This window comes from Pelobates fuscus, chromosome 1 (genome assembly GCF_036172605.1).
Source record: "Pelobates fuscus isolate aPelFus1 chromosome 1, aPelFus1.pri, whole genome shotgun sequence".
Classification (NCBI taxonomy): Eukaryota; Metazoa; Chordata; class Amphibia; order Anura; family Pelobatidae; genus Pelobates; species Pelobates fuscus.
In genome coordinates this window covers 280,791,584-280,818,432 of record NC_086317.1, presented here as the reverse complement: position 1 = coordinate 280,818,432, position 26,849 = coordinate 280,791,584, and the positions used below count along the sequence as shown (strand labels likewise).

At 45.3% G+C, this 26,849-nt stretch overlaps 1 protein-coding gene across 2 annotated transcripts in view; it reads right to left on the bottom strand.

Annotated features, from left to right (window-relative positions):
- Positions 1-26,849, bottom strand: part of CAMKK1 (calcium/calmodulin dependent protein kinase kinase 1) — a 454,400-nt gene that overhangs the window by 68,863 nt on the left and 358,688 nt on the right. For both annotated transcript variants that reach the window (XM_063457438.1, XM_063457439.1), the window contains exons 10-11: positions 3,255-3,454; positions 1,213-1,266 (exon numbers count right to left, since the gene is read on the bottom strand). In XM_063457438.1, coding sequence (XP_063313508.1) covers positions 1,213-1,266; positions 3,255-3,454 — 254 coding nt within the window. The remainder of the gene's footprint in view (positions 1-1,212; positions 1,267-3,254; positions 3,455-26,849) is intronic.

Genomic DNA, 26,849 nt, shown 5'->3' with positions numbered 1-26,849 from the left:
TGTGCAACCCGTGCACTTTACTTGGAGTACTCACACCTGTACAGATGAATTAGCATGTTAACTAATGTGATTGCGTGTGCTTCAAAAGCTTTAATTGTATCTGTACTGGCAGTGCCTGTTTTGGTGTGAAAATGTTAATACACATATCTTGGTGCTGTGTACTACTGATCTTGTGTACATAGTTCCATATATTCATGTATATGTGTGGTGCAGCTACTTTTCATGTATAAATGTTAATTATAAAGATGGTGCAAAGTAGATGGTGGGAACCGCACTCAATCCCAGCGGCCAAGGGTGCTCCGGATCAGGACCAGCAATCCCAGAATTATACACGAAAGAAGAAAGGACCACAGGCACTCCAAATTGAAACCGTATGCAGATTTATTAGGAAAAAATGCAACGCCAAGCAACGTTTCGACCAACAAAGCTTGAAAAAGACCTTTGTTGGTCGAAACGTTGCTTGGCGTTGCATTTTTTCCTAATAAATCTGCATACGGTTTCAATTTGGAGTGCCTGTGGTCCTTTCTTCTTTCAATTATAAAGATGGTGACATTTTCATGACCAAGTGGACTGTTGTATGGATTTAAAAAACATGCAATCACATAATGATTGTTTAGGCTACATACAGTGAAAAGAATGTAATTCAGTGTTCAATGGGCCCAACATGCCCCCAGTTCAATGTAAAGTCCATTTAATGTTGAGATTTTTTTTTTTTGTCTATGTAAATGTTGAAGTATGTATATATACTGAAATAAAAAGAAATTGAAAAATAAATGATGTTAACGGCAGAATGGTAGCTTACAACTCTATTAAAAACCAACTATAGGATACTTTTCTATTTGTTTGAATTCTGTGTTCTTGAAGTTATATTTAAAAAGAAGAGGCATTCAGCTGGTGATGTAAATACATGTGGACGTTGCAGGACAATACCAGTGATCTAAAGTGAAGTAAAGATGGACAGACAAAGCATACATTTCTAGGTTGTGAGTTGTATCAAAAATAAGTAATAGGTGCCCTATCCAGCTTCAGAACTCAGCAGCTGTTCACATCGGAGTTTCTAAGTGCATGATAAATCAGGCAGACAGTCAAGGCCAACATCAGAATATGGGGAATTTAGTTCCATCAGGATATGCTTTATCGCAACATCCTTAACTACAGACCTTATATGACTTGTTTGTATTACACACCCTTAATCATATAAAGGTTACCTACCTTTCCAAACACAAAACAATAAAGGGTAACTCCCATAGCCCACACGTCAAGTGCCTAAAAATAGAAAATGAGGAATCAAACAAATATAGAAAACATATCATTAAGGCGAATACATTACAATTTCCTTGCCCCCCCCCCCAAATTGTAAATACAAACATGTACACATTGTTCTTGTATTTCTTCTGCTGTGAAGTCCTAATGAGATTTCTAAGCTATTTAATGTCTCCAGTGTTACACAATGTTCTTACCATAGAACAGGATTTTAGTTTTAACTTTTTAACACTTTAATATGCACTGCATTAGACCACAAAAGAAACTATTTCTAGATTTGGCACGACATGCATGCTATAATAATGATGATCAAATATTGGCATTGGTGCCACATTGGTTAAGCTCGTGGGTGTAGATATGTATTGATTTGGATATTATATATATATTTACAAAGAGTAATTGTTGGATTAAATGTGGACAGATAATTGATTTCCATGTTGATGGTTTCACCTTATCGTAATGGGATGAGTTAGTGGGACAATGTGGAAAGGAGAATAATTACAAAATACGTTTATTTAACCAATCATTGATAACAGGAGTAATCCCAGAAGATTGGAAGTTGGCGAATGTTGTGCCCATTCACAAGAAAGGTAATAGGGAGGAGTCGGGCAACTATAGGCCAGTAAGCCTTACTTCAGTAGTGGGGAAAGTGATGGAAACCATGTTAAAGGATAGGATTGTTGAACATCTAAAAACACATGGATTTCAAGATCAGAGACAACATGGGTTTACTTCAGGGAGATCATGCCAAACTAATCTTATTGATTTTTTTTGACTGGGTAACTAAAATTATAGATCAGGGTGGTGCAGTAGACATTGCTTACCTAGATTTCAGTAAGGCTTTTGACACTGTTGCACATAGAAGGCTTATCAATAAACTGTAATCTTTAAGTTTGGATTCCAATATTGTTGAATGGGTGAGGCAGTGGCTGAGTGACAGGCAACAGAGGGTTGTAGTCAATGGAGTATATTCGAAGCTTGGACTTGTCACCAGTGGGGTACCTCAGGGATCTCTACTTGGACCCATTCTCTTTAATCTTTTTATTAGTGATATTGCAGAAGGTCTTGATGGTAAGGTATGTCTTTTTGCTGATGATACTAAGATATGTAACAGGGTTGATGTTCCAGGAGGGATAAGCCAAATGGCTAATGATTTAGGTAAACTAGAAAAATGGTCAGAGTTGTGGAAACTGACATTTAATGTGGATAAGTGCAAGATAATGCATCTTGGACGTAAAAACCCAAGGGCAGAGTACAGAATATTTGAGTCCTAACCTCAACATCTGAGGAAAGGGATTTAGGGGTAATTATTTCAGATGACTTAAAGGTAGGCAGACAATGTAATAGAGCAGCAGGAAATGCTAGCAGAATGCTTGGTTGTATAGGGAGAGTTATTAGCAGTAGAAAGAGGGAAGTGCTCATGCCATTGTACAGAACACTGGTGAGACCTCACTTGGAGTATTGGACGCAGTACTGGAGACCGTATCTTCCGAAGGATATTGATGCCTTAGAGAGAGTTCAGAGAAGGGCTACTAAACTGGTTCATGGATTGCAGGATAAAACTTACCAGGAAAGGTTAAAGGATCTTAACATGTATAGCTTGGAGGAAAGACGAAACATTTAAATACATAAAGGGAATCAACAAAGTAAAGGAGGAGACTATATTTAAAAGAAGAAAAACTACCACAACAAGAGGACATAGTCTTAAATTAGAGGGACAACGGTTTAAAAATAATATCAGGAAGTATTACTTTACTGAGAGGGTAGTGGATGCATGGAATAGCCTTCCACCACCTGAAGTGGTAGAGGTTAACCCAGTAAAGGAGTTTAAGCATGCGTGGGATAGGCATAAGGCTATCCTAACTATAAGATAAGGCCAGAGACTAATGAAAGTATTTAGAAAATTGGGCAGACTAGATGGGTCGAATGGTTCTTATCTGCCGTCACATTCTATGTTTCTATGTAAAAAAAAAAAGAAGAGGTTAACCGACCTTTCCACTGAACCCCTGGCCAGAATCCAAAAGTGTTTCAGGGGCCATAAAAGCTGGTGTTCCTGCAGTACTTGAAAGAAGTGCATCGTTGCCTTCAAACTGATTGCTTACACCAAAATCAGCAATTTTGATGTGACCATCATCTCCCAGCAGTAAATTGGATGGTTTTATGTCCCGGTGAATAATCTTCTGGTAATGCACTAAGGATGCAAGACAAAAGGTGACATTTAGGAGGAGAGTTTAAAATTTATCTAATCAGTAGGGGGCATGTATCCAGTCATAAAGGCAATTCTACTACAACCAACCATAATAAATTATATGGTTTAAATTATCTTTATATGAATACACTAAGCAACACAGGTTTAATGGAAGCAGTCATCTCATTTATAGCAAGTTAATATTGTTGGGAAACACCTATTGTTTGAAATCTTATTGCTTCAAATTTTGGAACTCTAAGTAACAAAACATAAAAAGAAATCCCATGACTTATTTTAAAGTTCTGCATGAAGAACAAGCATACATTTTAAAAGTTAAATTGACCTTGATTATTTATGACTGTAATAATTTGAGGCAGTCTGGTACACTGTGCACTTCCATACGGTGATACATTTTGAGGAATTCCAAGAAAAGGAACTCTCTTAAAGCGGCACTGTCATGCCGAATCCCGTTTTTTTTTTAACCCCCCTCCCGCCTCCACTACATCCAATCGACCCCCTAGTCACCCCCAAATGCCCCTAAGCCCCCCACATTACCTCTTTTTAATTCTTTATCTTCTGCCCCGATCTTTATTCAGGGCGCCGCCATCTTTGTGTGGGTAGGTGAAGTCCCTGTGGGACACGTCATCTACCCACACTACACAGACTGTGAGATTCCCGCACATGCCCAGTGAAACACCTGGACATGCGAACGGGAATTTCATCTATTCATTCATTCATCAGACAGACGAATGAATGAATAGAAAAAATCAGACGAACAAACTAACACTGTGTATCAGTGTTAGTTTGTTCGTTCAGTTTATTACAAGGAGGGAGCTACCGGCGTGCAGCTCCCTCCTTGTAATATGTAACTATAGAAGCGGCAGGGAGCAGTGCTCCTCGCCACTTCCTAAGCCCCCCATGTCCCCCCTCACTCTATGGGGGTCAATATGACCCCCATAATAGGACAAGGGAGATTAAAATCTCCCCAATACCCCTACTCGCTATACCGCGAGTAGGGGCATGTCCACTAAACAGTGAGCAGCCTGTGGCTGCTCACTGTAAAAAAAAAAAAAATGGTAATAAGGGGGGGACCTACTGTCCCCCCCCCCGGCCTCCACCCCTGCGCGGTGGGTGGGGGCCCTAATAAAACAATAAGGGGGGGGACCTACTGTCCTCCCCCCCGGCCCCCACCCCTGAGCGGTGGGTGGGGGCCCTAATAAAACAATAAGGGGGGGGACCTACTGTCCTCCCCCCCGGCCCCCACCCCTGAGCGGTGGGTGGGGGCCCTAATAAAACAATAAGGGGGGGGGACCTACTGTCCTCCCCCCCGGCCCCCACCCCTGAGCGGTGGGTGGGGGCCCTAATAAAACAATAAGGGGGGGGGACCTACTGTCCTCACCCCCGGCCCCCACCCCTGAGCGGTGGGTGGGGGCCCTAATAAAACAATAAGGGAGGGGGACCTACTGTCCTCCCCCCCTGGCCCCCACCCTTGCGCGGTGGGTGGGGGCCCTAAATGACCCCCCCCCATCAAGGTGACTAGGGGTCCCAAGCCCCTAGTCACCCCCCACCCAAAACATTATATCCCCTACCTACCCCCCTCACCCTAAAAATAGTGAGGGGGGAATAAAATAACTAACCTGTAAAAAAAAAAAATTAAACTTACCATTTGACGTCTTCTTTTTTCTAAATTCTTCTTACTTCAGCCCCCCAAAAGGCCAAATAAAAATCCATAAACCCGTCGCACTTTAAAAAAAAAAAAAAAAAAAACGAGCGCAAACAAAAATTAATCCATCTTCACCCATGGAGGGCACGCCGCGTACTGAGCTCCGCAGGGCGGGTCAAGGCTTATAAAGCCTTGCCCCGCCCTGCAATTAGGCTTAGAACACAATGATTGGTTGGTTTAAACCAATCAGAGTGCTCTGTGTCATTTTACACAGCGTGTGAAAATTCAAAAGAACTTTCCCACGCTGTGTAAAATGACAGATCACTGTGATTGGATGGTTTTCAAGCCATCCAATCACAGTGCTCTGTGTCATTTTACATGCGTGGGAAAATTCCAAAGAACTTTCCCACGCTGTGTAAAATGACACAGAGCACTGTGATTGGATGGTTTGAAATCCATCCAATCACAGTGCTCTGTGTCATTTTACAAGCGTGGGAAAGTTCTTTGGAATTTTCCCACGCTGTGTAAAATGACACAGAGCACTGTGATTGGCTTAAACCAACCAATCATTGTGTTCTAAGCCTAATTGCAGGGCGGGGCAAGGCTTTATAAGCCTTGACCCGCCCTGCGGAGCTCAGTACGCGGCGTGCCCTCCATGGGTGAAGATGGATTAATTTTTGTTTGCGCTCGTTTTTTTTTTTAAAGTGCGACGGGTTTATGGATTTTTATTTGGCCTTTTGGGGGGCTGAAGTAAGAAGAATTTAGAAAAGAGAAGACGTCAAATGGCAAGTTTAATTTTTTTTTTTTTACAGGTTAGTTATTTTATTCCCCCCTCACTATTTTTAGGGTGAGGGGGGTAGGTAGGGGATAGAATGTTTTGGGTGGGGGGTGACTAGGGGCTTGGGACCCCTAGTCACCTTGATGGGGGGGGGGGTTCATTTAGGGCCCCCACCCACCGCGCAGGGGTGGGGGCTAGGGGGGGAGGACAGTAGGTCCCCCCCCTTATTGTTTTATTAGGGCCCCCACCCACCGCTCAGGGGTGGGGGCCGGGGGGGAGGACAGTAGGTCCCCCCCCCCTTATTGTTTTTATTAGGGCCCCCACCCACCGCGCAGGGGTGGGGGCCAGGGGGGGAGGACAATAGGTCCCCCCCCTTATTGTTTTATTAGGGCCCCCACCCACCGCGCAGGGGTGGGGGCCGGGGGGGGGGACAGTAGGTCCCCCCCCTTATTGTTTTATTAGGGCCCCCACCCACCGCTCAGGGGTGGGGGCCGGGGGGGAGGACAATAGGTCCCCCCCCTTATTGTTTTATTAGGGCCCCCACCCACCGCTCAGGGGTGGGGGCCGGGGGGGGAGGACAGTAGGTCCCCCCCCTTATTGTTTTTATTAGGGCCCCCACCCACCGCGCAGGGGTGGGGGCCGGGGGGGAGGACAGTAGGTCCCCCCCCCTTATTGTTTTATTAGGGCCCCCACCCACCGCGCAGGGGTGGGGGCCGGGGGGGGGACAATAGGTCCCCCCCCTTATTGTTTTATTAGGGCCCCCACCCACCGCTCAGGGGTGGGGGCCGGGGGGGAGGACAATAGGTTCCCCCCCTTATTGTTTTATTAGGGCCCCCACCCACCGCTCAGGGGTGGGGGCCGGGGGGGAGGACAGTAGGTCCCCCCCTTATTGTTTTATTAGGGCCCCCACCCACCGCGCAGGGGTGGGGGCCGGGGGGGGGCAGTAGGTCCCCCCCCCCAATCTTTAACCTTCGCGCAGGGGAGGGGGGGGTGTTTATTGTTTTTTGTTTTTTACAGTGAGCAGCCACAGGCTGCTCACTGCTTACTAGACATGCCCCTACTCGCGGTATAGCGAGTAGGGGCATATTATTTACTAATACTAAGTAATCTTTACTTAGTATTAGTAAAGTTGGCTGAAAGACCAATTCAGGTCTTTCAGCCTTTTAGTAGATAGCTCCCTGATACCGTGGGAATTAGGGAGTTATCTACTAAGCGGCTGCAAGATGCAGCCGCGGCAATGAATAGGATCGGAGTTTCATTCATTAGAATGAAATTCCGATACAAACAAAGTACCGAATTGCATCCTAACACCAATGGAGAATTCTGTTAGGATGCAATTCGGCAGTTTTGCCGGCGTTCTGTCTAAGTGACAGGACGTTTGGCAATACTGACAGGAAGCATTGTGGGAACAGGGAGGAAAGCTAGGGATCATGGGAAAATTGCTCTGACCAGCGGAAATGAAGCACACTTTGCTCCTCCGCTGGTCAGAGCTGGTCAAGCGGAGGAATCCCATAAGACAAAGAGTCCCTACTTTGTCTTATGGTTTTAAAGAAAACTAAAGGAGACAGGAAGAAAAGAAGAACAGATCCTGAGAGAGGGGTAGAAGAGGAAGAGATTGAGGAAAGGTAAGTTCGGCATGACAGTGCCGCTTTAATGCTACCCTGTTGTGTTTTGTTGTACGTTAACTCTTTGATCGATAATGTTTGTGCCAGGAGTTATTTATATGTTTTTTTGCCATGAAATATGGAAATATCTTCTACGACCTTTTTTTTTCTTAAAATTTCTGTAATTAGCCATTCTTCAGTTAAGGAATACATAAAGTATATTCTGTAATACACCTTAATTAGACTTCCCAGTCACAGATGGGTCTCCATTTTGTTTCTGAAGGAATACTGCTAGGGTAACCAATTTATTGTGGGCAGTTGCCGAAGAACAGGATGTATTCATTGCAACTATCGGGTACCTTTTGAAATAACTTTGTAACCTGTAATAGGTATCCATAGGACAGATTACTTATGTGCTACATTTTTTTTTACTGAAACCTGGTTTATTTCAGAGTGTTTAGATAGTGGTTGTATATGTGGCTAAAGGAGTCTGCTTTATTCGGTGCAAAACAAACAGTGCAAGCACTGCAGTCTAACACCTGCAAAAAAACTTACAAAACAACTTGTGTATTTGAATGAATGCAGGTTTAAATATATTTTCCTACCAAATGATCTCGCATAAATGCTAAAAATGTCTGCAGAACATACACCGTCATGGTTACGAAAAGAGGTTACACCGAATTATTATTCCCATGTACACCTTAAAAAAAACACAAACACTGTCCAGTATGTACTCCATTTAATATAAGAAACTTTATGTGCAAGGCTACTAGTGTTTTGGTATCAGCATGCTGATCGGGGGGCTGACAGATGGACGGGTTGTACTGAATACTGCAGCTTCATATAGAATGCAACTGGCAAAAATTGTGCTCAGTCATGCAGAACGGACATGCAGAACGGACGGTCTACAGACTACAGGAGCAGTAAATATGCATATAATTTTATGGTGTTAAAATTAGCATTGTTTGAGAAGAGTGACAATCCGATATAAGCCAGCACATGCTGTATATGTTTAAAGCATTTCTATATACGTACAGATATATGCAGGCAGCATGAGGGGTCTAAATTGATTGCTATCAAATATTTTATTTTACAAGCCTTAGTGCAGCATTAATCACTGTTAAATGTCTGACGCACACACAGCCTGTCACAAATATCACTCATACACACTGATAATTTTAGCTTGGAAAATGCCAATCCAGAAACAGGAACAGTGAGTTATGCATATACAGAACATTTAGCTGAAATTAGCTTTCAGTGATAACATCTGTCAGAATTTGAGACTTCGATGCCAGCAGCACTGCAGTAATGACCCAGGGAAAACAAAACTGGTTGCCTGCTGTCACCCTGTGCCAACAATCCTGAAATTAAGCTTCACAGCCTTGTCTTTATAATGTATGAGCCAAATACATTTCTCCCTGCTCATCGGAGTATTACTGCTGGTACAAGGAGCCCTCAGCTGACATTTAAAAATAAACTATAAAATCTGACAAATTATATGCAAATGTATTTGTAAATCTAGTCAGCAAGTTCTCACACCTTGTTTCACCCACTAGACCCAGTGTTTTTCAATCATGTTTTGTGTAATCCTATTAAGGCTTTTCCAAATAAGTGCCCCGAATATATATTCCTACAGTGCTGAACCTGGTAAGATAGTAGGGAAAAAAAATATTACCCCCAGATGGGGTAGTGTAAGCAAGTCTTTAAAGTGAATTTGTCATGGCAGGTACACTTCCCAAGCAGAAAACTCCTCCGCCAATTTCACCGACATGCCGGCTTTGCAGCGACACACTCATTGGCATCAAAATATAGTGACATCAATCACACCGTTCCTATACTTCTCTATCCAGTACAAGAAGTGCTGCTGAAAGGGTCAACACAATAGTGTAGTTGCTGTGCTGGAGAGCTGGAGAGCAGGGGAACTGCTTGTAGAAGAGTTTTCCTTCTCCCCCCTGCCTGCCAATTCATAAAGGACATTGAAGAACTGATTGACAAATAGTGAATCAGACTATTTTTAAATATTAATAATTCAGTTAGCGCAATGTATATACCAGTATGTAATTTAGTTTACTTTTAAAGTAGTTTTGTCACTTCTTCCCCCCTCCCCGTCATAAAAAGAAGTATTTCATAAAGTTAAAAAAATTATGAAATGCTCAGAGACTGTTTGAATATCAGACATTTTAATGCGGTCAACAAAAGTCTATCTATTGACTTCTTTGTCTTGCACAGTCTCTATGCTTGACAAAGGCAAAGCTACCCCAGCCCGAGCCCCCAGCTATCTGTTTTGATAGCTGTGGGAAAAAGGTTTTATTTGTGGATGCTCCAACTTTAGCCCTGCCTCCTCCTCTCCCAATTTTCATACCTCCCAATCTTCACATTAATAAATTGTATTCAACAAGTACCTGTACTATCAATCATTTCTATCAGTCACTATTAACTTTTGAAATCAAATCAGTAAATATCCCCATCTGCTCCATGTAACTGTACCCTACAAGTGACTCATATGACAGACTGAGATACTGGATATTAGGGCACAGACACTGAGATCATGCATCCATCTAGCTAATGTATATTAAACAAACAAATCATAACCCCTGACAAATAAACGTATTACAAGTTTCTACACATTTCTGCCTGCAATACAATTTGAGGCTGTGTTCAAGAAAGCATCACAGCTATTCCATGGTAACATCTTGTGCTTTTCTGACAACTATGGCTACAATAAAATAAATTAAACTAATAATAGATACAAATAATAATGGTTAGCAAATGAAAAATCCCACCTACAGCTGTGCCTTTATAAGGCATTTCGATTATACAAATAAAAGTACTCTGCACGACTTGATTTAAAATAGCGTTTCATACTGCATTACATGCCCACAATATTCAAACACACTTGCAAAATGGTGGCAGGGCAGAGTAGGGCATACCACATGGGTGGCAGTGTCAACAGACACTGGCAAACGTAATCCATATGGATTCCTGTTATCAACACAAAAATACATATTTAAACACAAATAGAATTATATATTTTTTCAATAAATTGATCCTCAATATTTAGGCAGAAAGCTTAAGAATTACATTTGTTTTGTCAGTTCATCCTTTTGAGGAAGAATAGACCTGTATTCACAACGTAGGAACCTTTTTTTGTTTGTTTGTTTATTTTTTAAATGAAAAATAAGTATAATTGTAATAGTGTTACTATAAAAAAAAAAAGCCTTTAGCTCCTGTCTGCAGAGATCCTTCAGGTTAGACAGATTACCCTAGTATTCAGGAAGCCACAACAACATTACATTTTCACAAGCATAAATATATGCTTTTACAACCATGATTCAATGGTACCTCACTCCTGGTAGATTGTATACAATTAATCTTACAGTGATTGAAGGGAGCACAGGGCAATCTTAAAGGACCACTCTAGGCACCCAGACCACTTCAGCTTAATGAAGTGGTCTGGGTGCCAGGTCCAGCTAGCTTTTACCCTTTTTTTTTATAAACGTAGACGTTTCAGAGAAACTGCTATGTTTATACTGAGGGTTAAGCCAGCCTCTAAATCCTCTAGTGGCTGTCTCATTGACAGCCGCTAGAGGCGCTTGCGTGCTTCTCACTGTGAAAATCACAGTGAGAGCACGCAAGCGTCCATAGGAAAGCATTATGAATGCTTTCCTATGCGACCGGCTGAATGCGAGCGCGGCTCCTGCCGCGCATGCGCATTCAGCCGATGACGTCGCGAGGAAGAAGAGGAGGAGGAGGAAAGCTCCCCGCCCGGCGCTGGAGAAAGAGGTAAGTTTAACCCCTTCCTCCCCCCAGAGCCCAGCGGGAGTGGGTCCCTGAGGGTGGGGGCACCCTCAGGGCACTCTAGTGCCAGGAAAACTAGTATGTTTTCCTGGCACTAGAGTGGTCCTTTAAGGTCTTTGGGTGCCCTGTACCAAATTAAAAGTGCACACCTATCCATCATGATTATTATAATTTAATATTAAAATGGAAATGTATAAATATTTACAAAGCCACTTATGACAGCCACACTCTTAAAGACACTCAATATAAGAATGTCTGAAACGGTTTGTGAAACGGTGACTGTTTCTGTCAAAGTGGGCTTTTGCAATGCGATTTCACTCCAACAAAATTGTCCAAAAGAGTCAGAAACAGGTCTTTCATTTAATATATATATATATATATATATATATATATATATATATATATATATATATATATATATATATAATTGTAGATAATGACCAGCACTCACGGCAGAGGCGGCTCTAGACTTTATGAGGCCTTAGGCGAAACGCAAACATGAGGCCCCACTAACAAAAAAGTGTCACATATACACATTGACGCACTGTCTACCTGTGTATGTGCCTGAGAGTGTGTCTGACAGAGAGTATCCTTGTGTGTGCAAATGTATGTCTCTGTGAGCATGTTTGTGTTTTTGTCTGAGACCCTATGTGTATGGGGTAGCTGATGGTGAGAGGGAGCGGGGGGTGTGATGGTGAGAGGGAGTGGACGGTGATGGTGAAAGGGAGCGGGGGGTTGATGGTAATGTGAGAGGGAGCAGGGGGTGATAGTAATGTGAGAGTGAGAGGGGGTAATGTGAGAGTGAGGGGGTTAATGTGAGAGTGAGGGGGTTAATGTGAGAGTGAGGGGGTTAATGTGAGAGTGAGAGGGGGGTAATGTGAGAGTGAGAGGGGGTAATGTGAGAGTGAGAGAGGGGTAATGTGAGAGTGAGAGGGGGGTAATGTGAGAGTGAGAGGGGGGTAATGTGAGAGTGAGAGGGGGGTAATGTGAGAGTGAGAGGGGGGTAATGTGAGAGTGGGGCGCGTAATGTGAGAGTGGGGGGGTAATGTGAGAGTGGGGGGGTAATGTGAGAGTGGGGGGGTAATGTGAGAGTGAGAGGGGGTAATGTGAGAGTGAGAAGGGGGTGATGTGAGAAGGAGGGGGTGATGGTGAGTGGGGGGAAGCTGAGGGTGGTGACGGAGGGTTATGCTGAGGGTGGTGATGCTGAGGGTGGTGGGGGGTAATGCTGAGGGTGGTGAGGGGTGATGCTGAGGGTGGTGATGCTGAGGGTGGTGGGGGGTGATGCTGAGGGGGGTGATGCTGAAGGTGGTGGGGGGAGTGATGCTGAGGGGTGGTGAAGCTGAGGGTGGGGTGAGGCTGAGGGTGGTGGGGGGGGTGAGGCTGAGGGTGAAGGGGTAATGGTGAGGGTGGGCAGGGGTGAAGCTGAGGGTGGGCAGGGGTGAAGCTGAGGGTGGGCAGGGGTGAAGCTGAGGGTGGGCAGGGGTGAAGCTGAGGGTGGTGGGGGTGATGGTGGGGAGGGGTGATGGTGAGGGTGGTGAGGGGTGATGGTGGTGGGGGTTAAGCTGAGGGTGGTGGGGGGTGAGGCTGAGGGTGGTGATGGTGGATGATGGTGGTGGGGAATGAGGCTGAGGTTGGTGGGGGGTGATGGTGACGGTGGTGGGGGGGTGAAGCTGATGGTGGTGGTGGGTGTAGCTGAGGGTGGTGGGGGTGAGGCTGAGGGTGGTGGGGGTGATGGTAGGGAGGGGTGATGGTGAGGGTGGTGGGGGTGATGGTGGTGGGGGGTGAGGCTGAGGGTGGGGAGATGGTGGTGGGGGTGAGGCTGAGGGTGGGGTGATGGTGGTGGGGGTGAGGCTGAGGGTGGGGTGATGGTGGTGGGGTGAGGCTGAGGGTGGTGATGGTGGGTGATGGTGGTGGGGAATGAGGCTGAGGTTGGTGGGGGTGATGGTGGTGGGGGGGGGGTGAAGCTGATGGTGGTGGTGGGTGTACCTGAGGGTGGTGGGGGTGATGGTGGTGGGGGTGAGGCTGAGGGTGGTGGGGTTGATGGTGGTGGGGGGTGAAGCTGAGGGTGGTGGGGGGTGATGGTGGTGGGGGGTGAGGCTGAGGGTGGTGGGGGGTGATGGTGACAGTGGGGGTGAGGCTGATGGTGGTGGGGGGTGAAGCTGAGGGTGGTGGGGGTGATGGTGGTGGGGGGTGAGGCTGAGGGTGGTGGGGGGTGATGGTGAGGGTGGGGGTGAGGCTGATGGTGGTGGGGGGTGAAGCTGAGGGTGGTGGGGGTGAGGCTGAGGGTGGTGAGGGTGATGGTGGTGGTGAGGCTGAGGGTGGTGGGGGTGATGGTGGTGGGGGGTGAGGCTGAGGGTGGTGGGGGGTGATGGTGAGGGTGGGGGTGAGGCTGATGGTGGTGGGGGGTGAAGCTGAGGGTGGTGGGGGTGATGGTGGTGGGGGTGAGGCTGAGGGTGGTGAGGGTGATGGTGGTGGTGAGGCTGAGGGTGGGGTGGTGGGGGTGAGGCTGAGGGTGGTGGGGGTGATGGTGGTGGGGGTTGAAGCTGAGGTTGGTGGGGGGTGAAGCTGAGGGTGGTGGGGGTGATGGTGGTGGTGGGGGGGTGAAGCTGAGGGTGGTGGGGGTGATGGTGGGGGTGAGGCTGAGGGTGGTGGGGGTGATGGTGGTGGTGGGGGGTGAAGCTGAGGGTGGTGGGGGGTGATGGTGGTGGGGGTGAGGCTGAGGGTGTTGGGGGTGATGGTGGTGGGGGGTGAAGCTAAGGGTGGTGGGGGTGATGGTGGTGGGTGAGCCTACCTTTCCCTGGTGGTCCAGTGGGCTCCCTGGTGGTCCGGTGGCCCCTGCTCCCGGTCTGCAGCTCCACAGAGCTGCAGACCGTGTAATCTCGCGAGATTCAGAGCGTTGCCGTGGTAACCCGCGGCAACGCTCTGATTGGCCAATTCTCGCGAGTCACATGGTCTGCAGCTCTGCACACTGCGGAGCTGCAGACCAGTGTCTGCGGTGGCCGGCCTGGCAGCAAGGAGGGGCCTCGCACCCGGCGGCATACTGGGCAAGCCGCCGGGCCCCCTCCTGGTGTCAGGTCTTCGGTCACTGACCGAGGACCTGACACACTCTGCTAACAGGCGGTTTAGGCGGCCGCGAGGCCCCCGCCAGCGCGAGGCCTTAGGCGGCCGCCTAAACCGCCTAATTAGAGAGCCGCCTCTGACTCACGGACTTGATAAAGTTAAAACTTACAGTTTATTTTTCCATATTAAAAGATCAACGTTTCAGTTCCCTCTGGAACTTTCATCAGGATCAGGCATACCAACATTTGCTGAGAGCGTGAGTGCAAGGATTCTCTCTCTCTCTCTCATATATATATATATATATATATATATATATATATATATATATATATATATATATATAATTTAAAAATACTTAAATACTTTTTCAGCAGCATATAGCCCTAGAATCACCATAGCGGGGTGTGATTGCTCAATCGCGGAGTTCCCAATGGATTTAAAGGGCTGTATGAAGAGCTGACTTTCAGCACTGAATACAGCTCATTGGGCAGTGTGGGACCACAAAAATAGTCCCAGCTGACAGAGGGGAGCCCCAGGTATCTATTCATAACCATGTCTCCCTGGTGTGAACAGGGATAACTGTGTGCATCGTGCACTTCATCTAATGTGTCTAAGGCCTCCAACTCTGAGAAGTGAGAGCAGGATTCCAACCATATCACAATCTTGGGTCTCTGAGGTTGTTGCAACAAGCAACCAATATCCTGAGAGCGGTCACTCTCAGCGCTTGCCAATGTTTGGCAAAAGATAGAAAGTTAAATCTGTCTTCCTCCACCAGCTAGGGTAAACAAGAATCTGTCAATTTTCATTGATACATCAATTAATTTAGGTGATCCAAAAATTTCCGCCATTCACAAGTCTATTAAAAAGTAATTAAACGCGCGGAAAATAGTACCAGTTATAGTTTAATTTTGAGGGTACTCTCTATAGGAGGTTAAACGCATGATACTGACTTGCCTTTCTATATGAAAACAGTAAGTCAGCAAAATTCCAAATTTATTATAACAATGGATTCCAGAAGTCTCAGAATTAATAAAAATAAAGGTGGCAAGCAAATTATTATGTAAAGCCACTTAATACTCTTATGGCTCTCCTAAAATAATCAAAAATTCCCCAAGTAAAAATGTTTCCTGCTCAATGTCATAATAAAATAAAAAAAATCAAAAAACAAAACAAAAAACACACCCCTGCCTTAACCATTATGAGTAAATGATGAATGTGCAGTGAAAACAGTGTTTGGAGACTTGAATCTGTAAGATATACAATTCCCTTCAAGCCACCCACGCCACTCATTCTATTGATTCTCTTCAGGGGGGTTAGGAAAAACAAAATCAACGAATATAGCTGCCCTTTCCACTCTAAAATCACTTTCGTATTAATATGCAGTTACTGAATTTCTGAACAGCTTAGTACCAAATTAAATATTGAAGGAATAAAGTGTCATTAGTTCCCTCATAGAATAATCAGACATTTTACGCTTTAGTATTTTCTTTTTAAAATGTCCTGTACTAAGCCTTTGGGACTTTGATTTGACACATTTTCTTATAATCTACAAAAATCTAGTTATGATACATGAATATATTTTGTAAGAATTATTTCAATAGTCTGTTTGAATGCCCAATGTTTTCATCCAAGTAAAAGGAAAACGATAAGCACCAAAACAACCTTCGCTTGATGAAGCAGTTTGCGTATATAAATCATTTTCCTGCAGTATCACTGCTCAATTCTCTGCCAATTAATTAATTACATGACCCACCACTGTGACGTTAAAATAACTAAATTGGCTATTACAGGAATCCAGACGTACTCTTCATCTTCATCTAGCATTGTGTTTAAGTGTCTTTTTTTGAGACCCCCCCCCCACCCTACCTGATCCAGTGGCAGATTCGGGGGGGTGGGGGGGGGAGGGGCAACTGCCCACCCCCGAGAGCGGATCCTGCTGGGTGCCTTCACAGACTGGAGGGGAGATCAGAGATCTCCCTCTCCAGTCCGCTGGCACATTGCTGGGCGGCCGGCATGGGAGGGAGAGGAGACCCGGTGATACCGGAGAAACTGACGGAAGCCAAGCACAGAGAGATGGACACAGGTTTCTTCAGGAAGGAAGAGATTCTTTATTGGATCACCGATCGGGACTCAGAGGGACTAGCGTCACCAAAATACAGCAAAGTCTGAGTACTGAATACATAGAGTACATTCCTTATATAGCACTGTAGCTCCTCCCACAATTAACTACACCCACACATACCCTTAACCTATTTAATAAATAGAGTCTAAACTCATCCATCCGGTCTAACCACGTGGCTCATCTGATACAAAGGAGAGGGACGCGTAATTCCAGTTCTTACATTCCTGCACCTGGTCAGTACAGTGATAACAGTATCTTAGCTACGTGTAATTAACTAACTGATACTACAAACACATATACATACATATGCCTTGTGGCAATCTTAGCCTGCTAAACTTGTATTTTACTGGAATTACATCACATTCCCCCCTTTGATGCCTCTGATATTTCACAATTACTTGAGGCATCACTTAACCTTGGTTTGCATATACCTCAGGTTACCATGAACCAGACCAGACTTATCTTATGATGTGAATCTTTTAACACTCATCTTCCTGCATTGGTTCTCCTTGATCTAGAGCCTTATACTTATATATCGCCATTATCTGTGCAGCAGCCTTCCTCTCTGCTATACTTCCTATCAGGCTTTGCACAGACCTAACTACTAAGGGTATAAGACACGGTAGGAGTAGACACAACAGTAAAATCAGTAGGACTCCACCTACCACTGCCTTAAGCCCTCCAAACCACTCATACCAGCTACCAAACCAACTACTTGGATTGTACCCTTTCCATACCTGAGTAGGCACATGCACTAGTTTAACCATATGGCTAGTAAGCTCAGCTATTGCTTGCCCTTCGTCATCTATTTGAAGACAGCAATTGCTCAGGTTAAACTTCCCACATACACCTCCCTCTACTGCCAAAAGGTAATCCAAGGCTAATCTATTTTGGTACACTGCTGTCCTCATCCTGGTATTATGCTTCGCTAGAAGATTGAGTGCTTGTGAGGTCTCATTAGTAATAATCTCAACCACCGCCTGTAATCTTATAATACGGTTGAGCATATAAATTGGGGTTCTATAACCAAAGGTACCATCTTCTGCCCACGTGGCTGGCCCATAATAATCTATGATACGCTGGGGAGGCCATTCATTATCTTCCCAGGTGCCTATCTCTAAGGGTCCCCTTTTCTTCCTATGATTCACATCATACACTTTAACACCTAAAGTCTCACCTGTTTCAATCGGTAACAAGAAGAAGGATGGTTTGAGCATACCCAACACACATGCCCCTTCCCAGTCCTGTGGCAACTCCGAATAGGCTTTCTTACCACAGATCCAGTACAAATTTGCTGGGGCTCTCCAGGTAGATGTGATGGATAAATCAAACCACACATCCTTTAAACTGGCATATCTAGCAAACGGGTTAGATGGTTCTGAGACATTTGAAGCCGACCACCAAGTTGTATTTTTAGTATCATCATCATAAGCTTTTTGCCCTAGACAAGTTAATTCTCCTACAGAAGTATTATACATTATTCCTTTCCTTGCTATGCAAACATAACCTATGATGGAGGTCTTTAATCTCCACTCAGATTTACCTCTAACACTCAAATGATAATCGGCTTGTGTAGATATTAGTTGGTCAACTGCCTCAGAACCGGACATTACCTCCTTTGCTTCCCAAGGCCATTGGTCTCCCATGTTAGTACCTCCACACACATAGCAGTTGGTAACATTAAGACTACCGGCAATACTTTCAGCTAGGTCAATGAACAGGTTTTTAGCGTTATGGGGGATCTTATTATCTATACTCATCTCTTCATAAAAGGAATGGTATACTTGAGTCTGGGAGGATACCGTATCAGTCTCTATTCCTATAAACAATAATGTCCCAGGATCTAAACCCGTCCCGTATATCTGAAACCCAAATAAATTTCCATACTTATCTAGGAACTTGTCGGGGTTATTAATAAGTATATGGACTGGGTTGCATTCCATAGACTTACAATAAGGGCTAGTCGGCAACTTAGTCACTATCATGTCTTTATCTACTGTCTGTCCCCAAGTCGCCCACCCCACACAAGACCAATATGGACAAAAGTTATAGTCTTTATTTGGGCATCTAGGACTCACATATTTATTTTTACTACTGGGACAAATATATTTATCATTAGACCCATACGTCCTCTCCCATCTAAGATCCCCACATACATTCCACGGTTTTCTACCACTTGATATCGCCTTACATGCATCAAATAGCAGAACACCCGAAGAATGTACGGATTCTAACACCGTCTTATTAATTAGGGTCCCCTGAGGATCTCCATTCCTGAGAGTCAACCAAATTGTACGAGGTTGATACTCTGGACTGAAGCACTTAGGTTCTCCTACTCCTAAATGGCACACACTATAGTCTATATTTAGGTATCTACATCTTGATACCTCTCCTTTACATTCGTATTGTGAATGCCAAATTAGGGTTTGGGAAATATGGTTACCTGTTCTCGTAGTCTTAATGCATACCTCACAGCTAGGAGTGTCGGTACCTCTACCTTCCTGAATATAAAAACACATATAAATAAACACAATCAAAAGCACATCTTTCGCCGTCATCCTCAGTCTTCGTCCGTGCGATGGAACCTCAGCTTCCAGGATGTGAGGGCTGCAGGGAATGGAGTTCTGCTCGTCTTCACAGGTGTCCCTTCGAGACTTTCCTGGCTTATACACTATGTGTTGGTAAGCGGACAGGCTTTATTATGGCCTTCTCACTCACACCTGTAACAATAAAATTTGTAATCCACAATAATTCCTCGTTACTCCGACTGAGTAGTGCGTTTCAACCGGATCTTGCAGGGATTCTCTGGATCTGCTGTAATTTGCCAAGAATCGACTGCTGCTGGTTTAACCCTGGAGTGATGTATCCACGGAGTTACTTCGGCTACTTTTATCGCTGTAGGGGTAGACAAAAGAACAACATAAGGACCTCTCCACTTGGGCCCTAACGGTACATTATTCCACTCTTTAATCCACACTTGGTCTCCTGGATGATAACTATAAACAGGGGGATAAATATTCACAGGTAATCTATCTTGTACCCATTTCTGTACCTCCTCCATAGTCTTACCCAACTCTACAACCTGCTGCCGGGTAATTCCTTCTCCCAACTGACTCAAGTCCCCCCTTAAGTTACCAAGTACGGGAGGTGGTCGCCCATACATGATTTCAAAAGGAGAGAGGCCCATCCTTCTGGTAGGGGTACTGCGGATTCGCAATAAAGCTATGGGTAAGAGAACGTTCCACTTAAGTTGGGTTTCCTGACACATTTTAGCCAACTGGTTCTTTATAGTTCTATTCATTCTCTCTACCTTACCAGAACTCTGGGGTCTATATGCAGTATGAAGCCTCCACTTTATACCAAGCATATGAGTCAGTTGTTGTAGGCACTGATGAACAAAAGCTGGACCATTGTCCGATCCTATAGAACAGGGTAGTCCATATCGGGGTATTATTTCTCGTAGCAGGAATCTTACAACTTCTCCTGCTTTCTCTGTACGAGTAGGACATGCTTCTACCCAGCCTGAATAGGTGCACACAATTACCAACAGGTAACGATGTCCACCCGATTTAGGCATTACTGTAAAGTCTATTTGTAGATCGGACATGGGGAGTCCCCCCATAAACTGGACTCCTGGTGGCTTTACTGGTCCTTGTCTTGCATTATTCTTAGCACACGTTACACATCTGCGTACAATGGCCTGAGTCAAGTTGGACAATCTTGGTATGTAGAAATGTTTCCTGAGAGATTCTTCAGTACTGTCTCTCCCAGAATGTGTCCCGTTGTGATAATTTTGGACAATTTCTACCGCTAGTGATGCTGGTATGACTATTCTTCCATCTTCTAGCTGATACCACTTGTTCTCCAAATACTTTCCCGGTTCAGTCTTTAACCACTCCTCTTCTTGAGCTGTATAAACTGGAGTCCATTGGGACAGTGGAGTTGGTATAAGAGCAGCTATATGCCCCACATACTCCTGTCTTCCTGATTCAGCAGCACGCTTAGCTGCACTATCTGCCATCCGATTTCCCTTGGTTACATCACCATCTCCTCTCAGATGCGCTCGACAATGTATGATACCGACTTCTTTCGGCTCCCACACTGCTTCCAATAGTTGTAGGATTTCAGCTGCGTACTTGATTTCTTTGCCTTCTGAATTCAGTAGTCCTCTTTCTTTATACAAAGCTCCGTGGGCATGAGTGGTTAAAAACGCATACTTAGAGTCCGTATAGATATTTACTCTTAAACCTTCAGCCAATTGTAACGCTCGTGTTAGTGCTATTAATTCTGCCTTTTGTGCTGATGTTCCTTTCGCCAGTGGCCGAGCTTCTATCACCTTGTCTATTGTTGTCACTGCATATCCTGCATAGCGGATCCCTTCTTTCACATAACTACTGCCGTCGGTGTAATATTGAACATCGGGGTTCTGGATGGGAAAATCACGAAGATCTGGTCTACTTGAAAATACTTCATCCATTACTTCCAAACAATCATGTTGACTTTCAGTAGGTTGCGGCAAAAGGGTAGCTGGATTTAAGGTGTTTACAGTCTCTAAATGCACTCTTGGGTTTTCACACAACATTGCTTGATACTTGGTCATACGGCTGTTACTAAACCAATGATTTCCTTTGTAATCCAACAACGTCTGTACTGCATGTGGGACTCGTACATAAAGTTCTTGACCCAGAGTGAGTTTATCGGCTTCAGCTACTAGCAGGGCGGCTGCAGCTACGGCTCTTAGACAAGGTGGAAGTCCGCTGGCCACTGCATCCAGTTGCTTAGACATGTAGGCAACAGGTCTTTGCCATGATCCCAAGTACTGTGTCAATACTCCCACAGCCATTCTTCTTTGCTCGTGTACATATAAGTAGAATGGTCGTGTGTGATCAGGTAGACCTAATGCTGGGGCACTCATCAAAGCCTTCTTCACATCTTCAAATGCCGTTTGCTGTTCTTGGGTCCATAAGAAGGGGTCGTGCTCTGTACCTTTGATGGCTGCGTACAGAGGTTTTGCCAGTATCGCATAGCTGGGAATCCATATCCTACAGAAGCCTGCTGCCCCCAAGAATTCTCGCACTTGTCTTCTATTCTTGGGTATTGGTATTTGGCAGACAGCTTCTTTTCTCTCTGGCCCCATAATCCTTTGACCTTCAGAGATATGGAATCCCAGATACTTGACAGTTGGCAAACACAACTGAGCCTTCTTCCTGGACACCTTGTATCCTGCCTTCCAGAGAATATGTAGTAGATCGTGCGTTGCTTGCTGACATTTTTCTTTTGTAACTGCTGCTATCAACAAGTCATCTACATATTGTAACAATACACATTCTCCTGGGATAGACTCGAAATCCAGTAGATCTTGACTTAGAGCTGAACCAAATAGGGTAGGTGAATTTTTAAACCCTTGGGGCAGTCTTGTCCAAGTCATTTGGCGTTTTGAGCCCGTTACAGCGTTCTCCCATTGGAAAGCGAAAATACATTGGCTTTCTGCGGCAATTCGGAGGCAAAAGAAGGCATCTTTGAGATCTAAGACTGTGAAGTAAGTAGCCCCGCCCGGAATTAAAGCAAGCAGGTTATATGGATTGGGTACAACTGGATGTATGCTAACAACCGCATCATTGACTGCTCTTAAGTCCTGTACAGGTCGATACTCATCTGTACCGGGCTTTTGAACAGGCAGCAATGGGGTGTTCCAGGGGGAAGTACAGAATTTTAGGATACCATACCGTATGAACTTATCCAGATAGGATTGGATGTTCTTCTTAGCCTTCTGCGGAATGTGATATTGTCTTAGGCTCACTGGATAAACCCCATGTTTCAGTTCAATTTTTATTGGTGGAATATTGCGGGCCAGTCCTGGTGGGTTGTTCTCTGCCCAAACTCCTGGTATGTTAAACAATGTCTCATCACTCCTAGGGTTTTGGCTAGTCAACACTGTATAAAGTCGCCACTCTTCTTCCTTTGGTACGGATAAAGTCATAATACCTGAAGGTCCATTAAACTTTAAGGATGTTGTTCCATTTGGTAGGAACGTAATCTGCGCTTGTAATTTTGATAGCATATCACGTCCCAGCAATTGGACTGGACATTCAGGCATATAAAGGAATTGGTGTTTTACTACGTGGCCTCCCAATGTACAGAGTCGACTTTTAAGAACCGGTTTTTCAGCACTTCTTCCAGTTGCTCCTATCACAGTAATAGTCCTTCCAGATGGAGGAGCAACTAGATTAGTCACCACTGAATGTTCAGCACCAGTGTCGATCATGAACGCACTCCTTTTCCCCCCTATTGATACATCGACCATAGGCTCCGCTCGACCAAGGGGGATGGAGCCCGGTCGGTATCAATAGTCCTCCATGACAGTGTCAGCCAATCCTACAAAGTCCCTACCTTCTCTATCGCGGGACCTTTGCGCTGCTGGAATATACCTGTCTTCCCTAACACTTCCTCTGTTCCCATTACTCCCTCTATAACCATTACTCCCTCCGGGGCCTCCTCTACCTCTCGCTCTACCTCTAAAGTTTCCGTAGCCTGCCCTGGGTTGGTCTCTCTCGTACTGCTCTCTTTGCGGACATTCGTTCCTCCAATGCCCTTCTTCCTTGCAATACGCGCATTGATCCCTACTCAAAGGCTCCCTACTCCATCTATTATTGCCTCTATCTGGGCCCCGTTTATCTACGCCTGCGATCGCTACCGCTAGCATATCAGCCTTTTTACGCATCTTGCGCTCTTCCTCTTTCTTACTTTCTGTATCCCTGTTCATATAGACCTTATTTGCTACCTCCATTAGTTGGGTGATGGACATACCTGCAAACCCTTCTAACTTTTGTAGCTTGCGCTTAATATCTCCGTATGCTTGGCTGACAAAGGCGGAGTTAACCATTCGGGAATTGTCTGCGTCTTCCGGATTAAAGGGGGTATACAAGCGGTATGCCTCCAATAATCGGTCATAAAAGACACTGGGCGCTTCATCGCTTTTCTGGATCACCTCAACTGTCTTCGACATGTTAATGGCTTTCTTTCCTCCGGCTTTCATGCCAGCAATTATAGCGTCTCTATAGGCTCTGAGTTGAACCATATCAGCACCATTTACGTTCCAATCGGGATCGGTGTTGGGATAGTGTGTCGCGGCCCATGCTGCTGGATTGGCTTGGTTCAAAGCACGGGCTCTATCCTCTAATGCTTTAATGGCTGCTTGATTTATTCTTGTCCTTTCCTCATTGTTAAATAAAGTCATTAGTAACTGCTGGCAATCAGCCCATGTCGGATTATGCGTCTGTACTATTGAGGTGAACAGATCAGTCATAGCTTGTGGTTTCTCAGTATACGAGGAATTATGGGTCTTCCAGTTTAAAAGATCGGTTGTGGTAAATGGGACATATACGAAGACTGGGTCAGCGTGTGCCATTTGACCTGCGGCATCGATATAAGCTGACCCGGGATTCAGACGAAGAGGCATCTGATAGTGCTTTAATTGTTGGGCACCAGTCAACTGTCGGGTTTGGATGGGGCTACGTAGAGAGGCGTCAGTCATGGGTTCCGGTCGGGGAGAGATAGGGTATGGGGATGTGGGAGGTCGGTTTTGGGAAAAGGTCGTAAATAAAACACTTCGAGCCGAGCTAGATGAAGCTTGACCGGAAGTCTGAAGTGGCGCCAAATCAGGATATTCGTTTCTAATGGGGGTGGATTCTGGTTCCGGAAGGGGAGATTTAGTACGAGGGGGGGTGGATCCTGTACTGGAGGAGGAAGCGGAAGTGGATGAGGGTAATGAGGGGAGGGGTGCAGGACTTCCTGCGTTTGCGTCACTTCTTCTTAACGGAAAGTAAGGGGGCGGCAAAGGGATCTCGGACTCAGGGGGCGTGTCCAAAATGGGCCTAACACCAGTCCTAGTGGACGAGCAAGTCCTAGCTACCATGAGGCGACACTGCTCCTCGTGGCATGTCTGGAGCCATTTTGGCGAGTCATTTACGGCCTGTCTCCAACAGTCAATATAAGGAAACTGGCCGTAAAGTTCAGGCCTACCCGATACAGCCACGTGTAAGCGCTGTACCAGAGTTGGATCCAAACTGCCACGTGGCGGCCATGCCGCAACCAAAGTAGGCCACTCCCTAGTACACAAAGTGACCAAACGTACAGGAGACATCTTTACCCCAAAATCACAAACTTTGAATCCCTTTTTAAAATTCTTAACCATACATCCTAAGGGATCCGGAATCGTTGACTGCGACGCACCCATACTTAACAATGGAACGTCGTCGACAACGAATACTATACACGCGTACTATTCAACAGTCACACCCGTTTCCTCTGGCAACAGCACCACGTGGTACGGTTACCAAGTGAAACGTACACAATAACAATAAACACTCAGGGAATTCCCGTACACACACAGCTGTTACACCAGTCACTATATAATCAATATTATGCCCTTTGGCGTAACTATACAGTCACCCACGCTATAATTCTCTATATACGAATTACCCGTCTATAACACACCCCAGTAACATCGTCTTTTACAAATAGCGGTTACAGTACGGTTAGCATAGGTCAAAGCACAAGTTAAGGTCACAATACAATTATTAGTGGTTATGGTGTTAAACATGCAATGGACGACAATGATTAGTACTTATTATATAATGTCAGTAAATATACAGGGTTATGGTACCGTGCACTATAATACAGCAACACACTATTAACACTCTCGCTAGACGGCTGAGCTCGCGCTATCTAACAAGATATACACTTTACTAAAACAATCGTTAACACATTTACAATTCCCAACTAAACTATTGGCCAGTACCTTGAATGGACTACCTAAAACTATATACACCCGTTTTGGTTAGCCACACTGCCCAATCACCACATATATAGCGAGCTAGAGAACCGAATTTACACAGGCGCCTCTTAGTCGCACTATCAAAAGTCTAGTGGGTTCCAAATTTACACGCCTTCCCACTTAGCCCAGATAGGATGAGAACTAGCGAACCGAATTTACACAGGCGCCGCTTAGTCTCCCGGTCCCTCCGACCTAGCGAACGTAATATACACCCTAGAACGCTAGTCTAGACAAGACACCGGTGTCCGGCTAGGGCTATTTACACCAGGACCCCGCCTGACTAACCAAATCAAACGGTCTGACTAAAGAGCGTTCGATCGAGCGGTGCGCCTTCGCTCCTTCCCTCCGACAGAGGGGGCAGATACACAGATTCAAAACCCCTTTGGGCCTACCGCACAATCGGTATACCCCTAGTGGGTCCTGCCGTCTAAAACAGCAGTTGTCTTACCTCCTCGTTCCTGAACCTGAGTTCACACTCATCGACGGGGACACCCCAGCACTTCTCACGTAGAGGCCGATGATCTCCTGGACAACAGACCAGTGGCGCCGAGACGAAGGGAGGTCCACGCAGAAGTTCAGGGGTGCAGCCGTAGAGAACGTGGGCAAAGATAGACCGTCTCACGCCTCTGCCTCTCAGCTACCGTTGAACGATGAGCTTCCCGGCCAATGCACCAAATGATACCGGAGAAACTGACGGAAGCCAAGCACAGAGAGATGGACACAGGTTTCTTCAGGAAGGAAGAGATTCTTTATTGGATCACCGATCGGGACTCAGAGGGACTAGCGTCACCAAAATACAGCAAAGTCTGAGTACTGAATACATAGAGTACATTCCTTATATAGCACTGTAGCTCCTCCCACAATTAACTACACCCACACATACCCTTAACCTATTTAATAAATAGAGTCTAAACTCATCCATCCGGTCTAACCACGTGGCTCATCTGATACAAAGGAGAGGGACGCGTAATTCCAGTTCTTACATTCCTGCACCTGGTCAGTACAGTGATAACAGTATCTTAGCTACGTGTAATTAACTAACTGATACTACAAACACATATACATACATATGCCTTGTGGCAATCTTAGCCTGCTAAACTTGTATTTTACTGGAATTACATCACACCGGGAGCTCTAGCTTGCAGCTCTGCCGGGTCTCCTCTCGCGAGAACGGAGCGTTGCCGCGGTTACCATGGCAATGCTCCGTTCTCGCAAGAGTGAACTCTAGCCCAGGAGGTGCAGGCTAGAGTTCACTCCCCCACTAGAACCACCAGGGATTATCCACGAGGACCACCAGGGCTTCACAGAATGGATATCCCCCCTCCCTGGGCAAAGGTAAGAAAGGAGGGGGGATAATATTTATAATAGCAATTCAAAATATTTGTTTTTTTTTTAAATAAAAACAAAAATATGCTTTATGTCATCCCCTCCCTGGACAAAGGTAAGTAGGGAGGGGAGATATAAAGCATATTTTTTAATTAAAAAAAAAACAAAAAACCAACACTTATCTGTTTTACAGACACACACCCCAATGTTT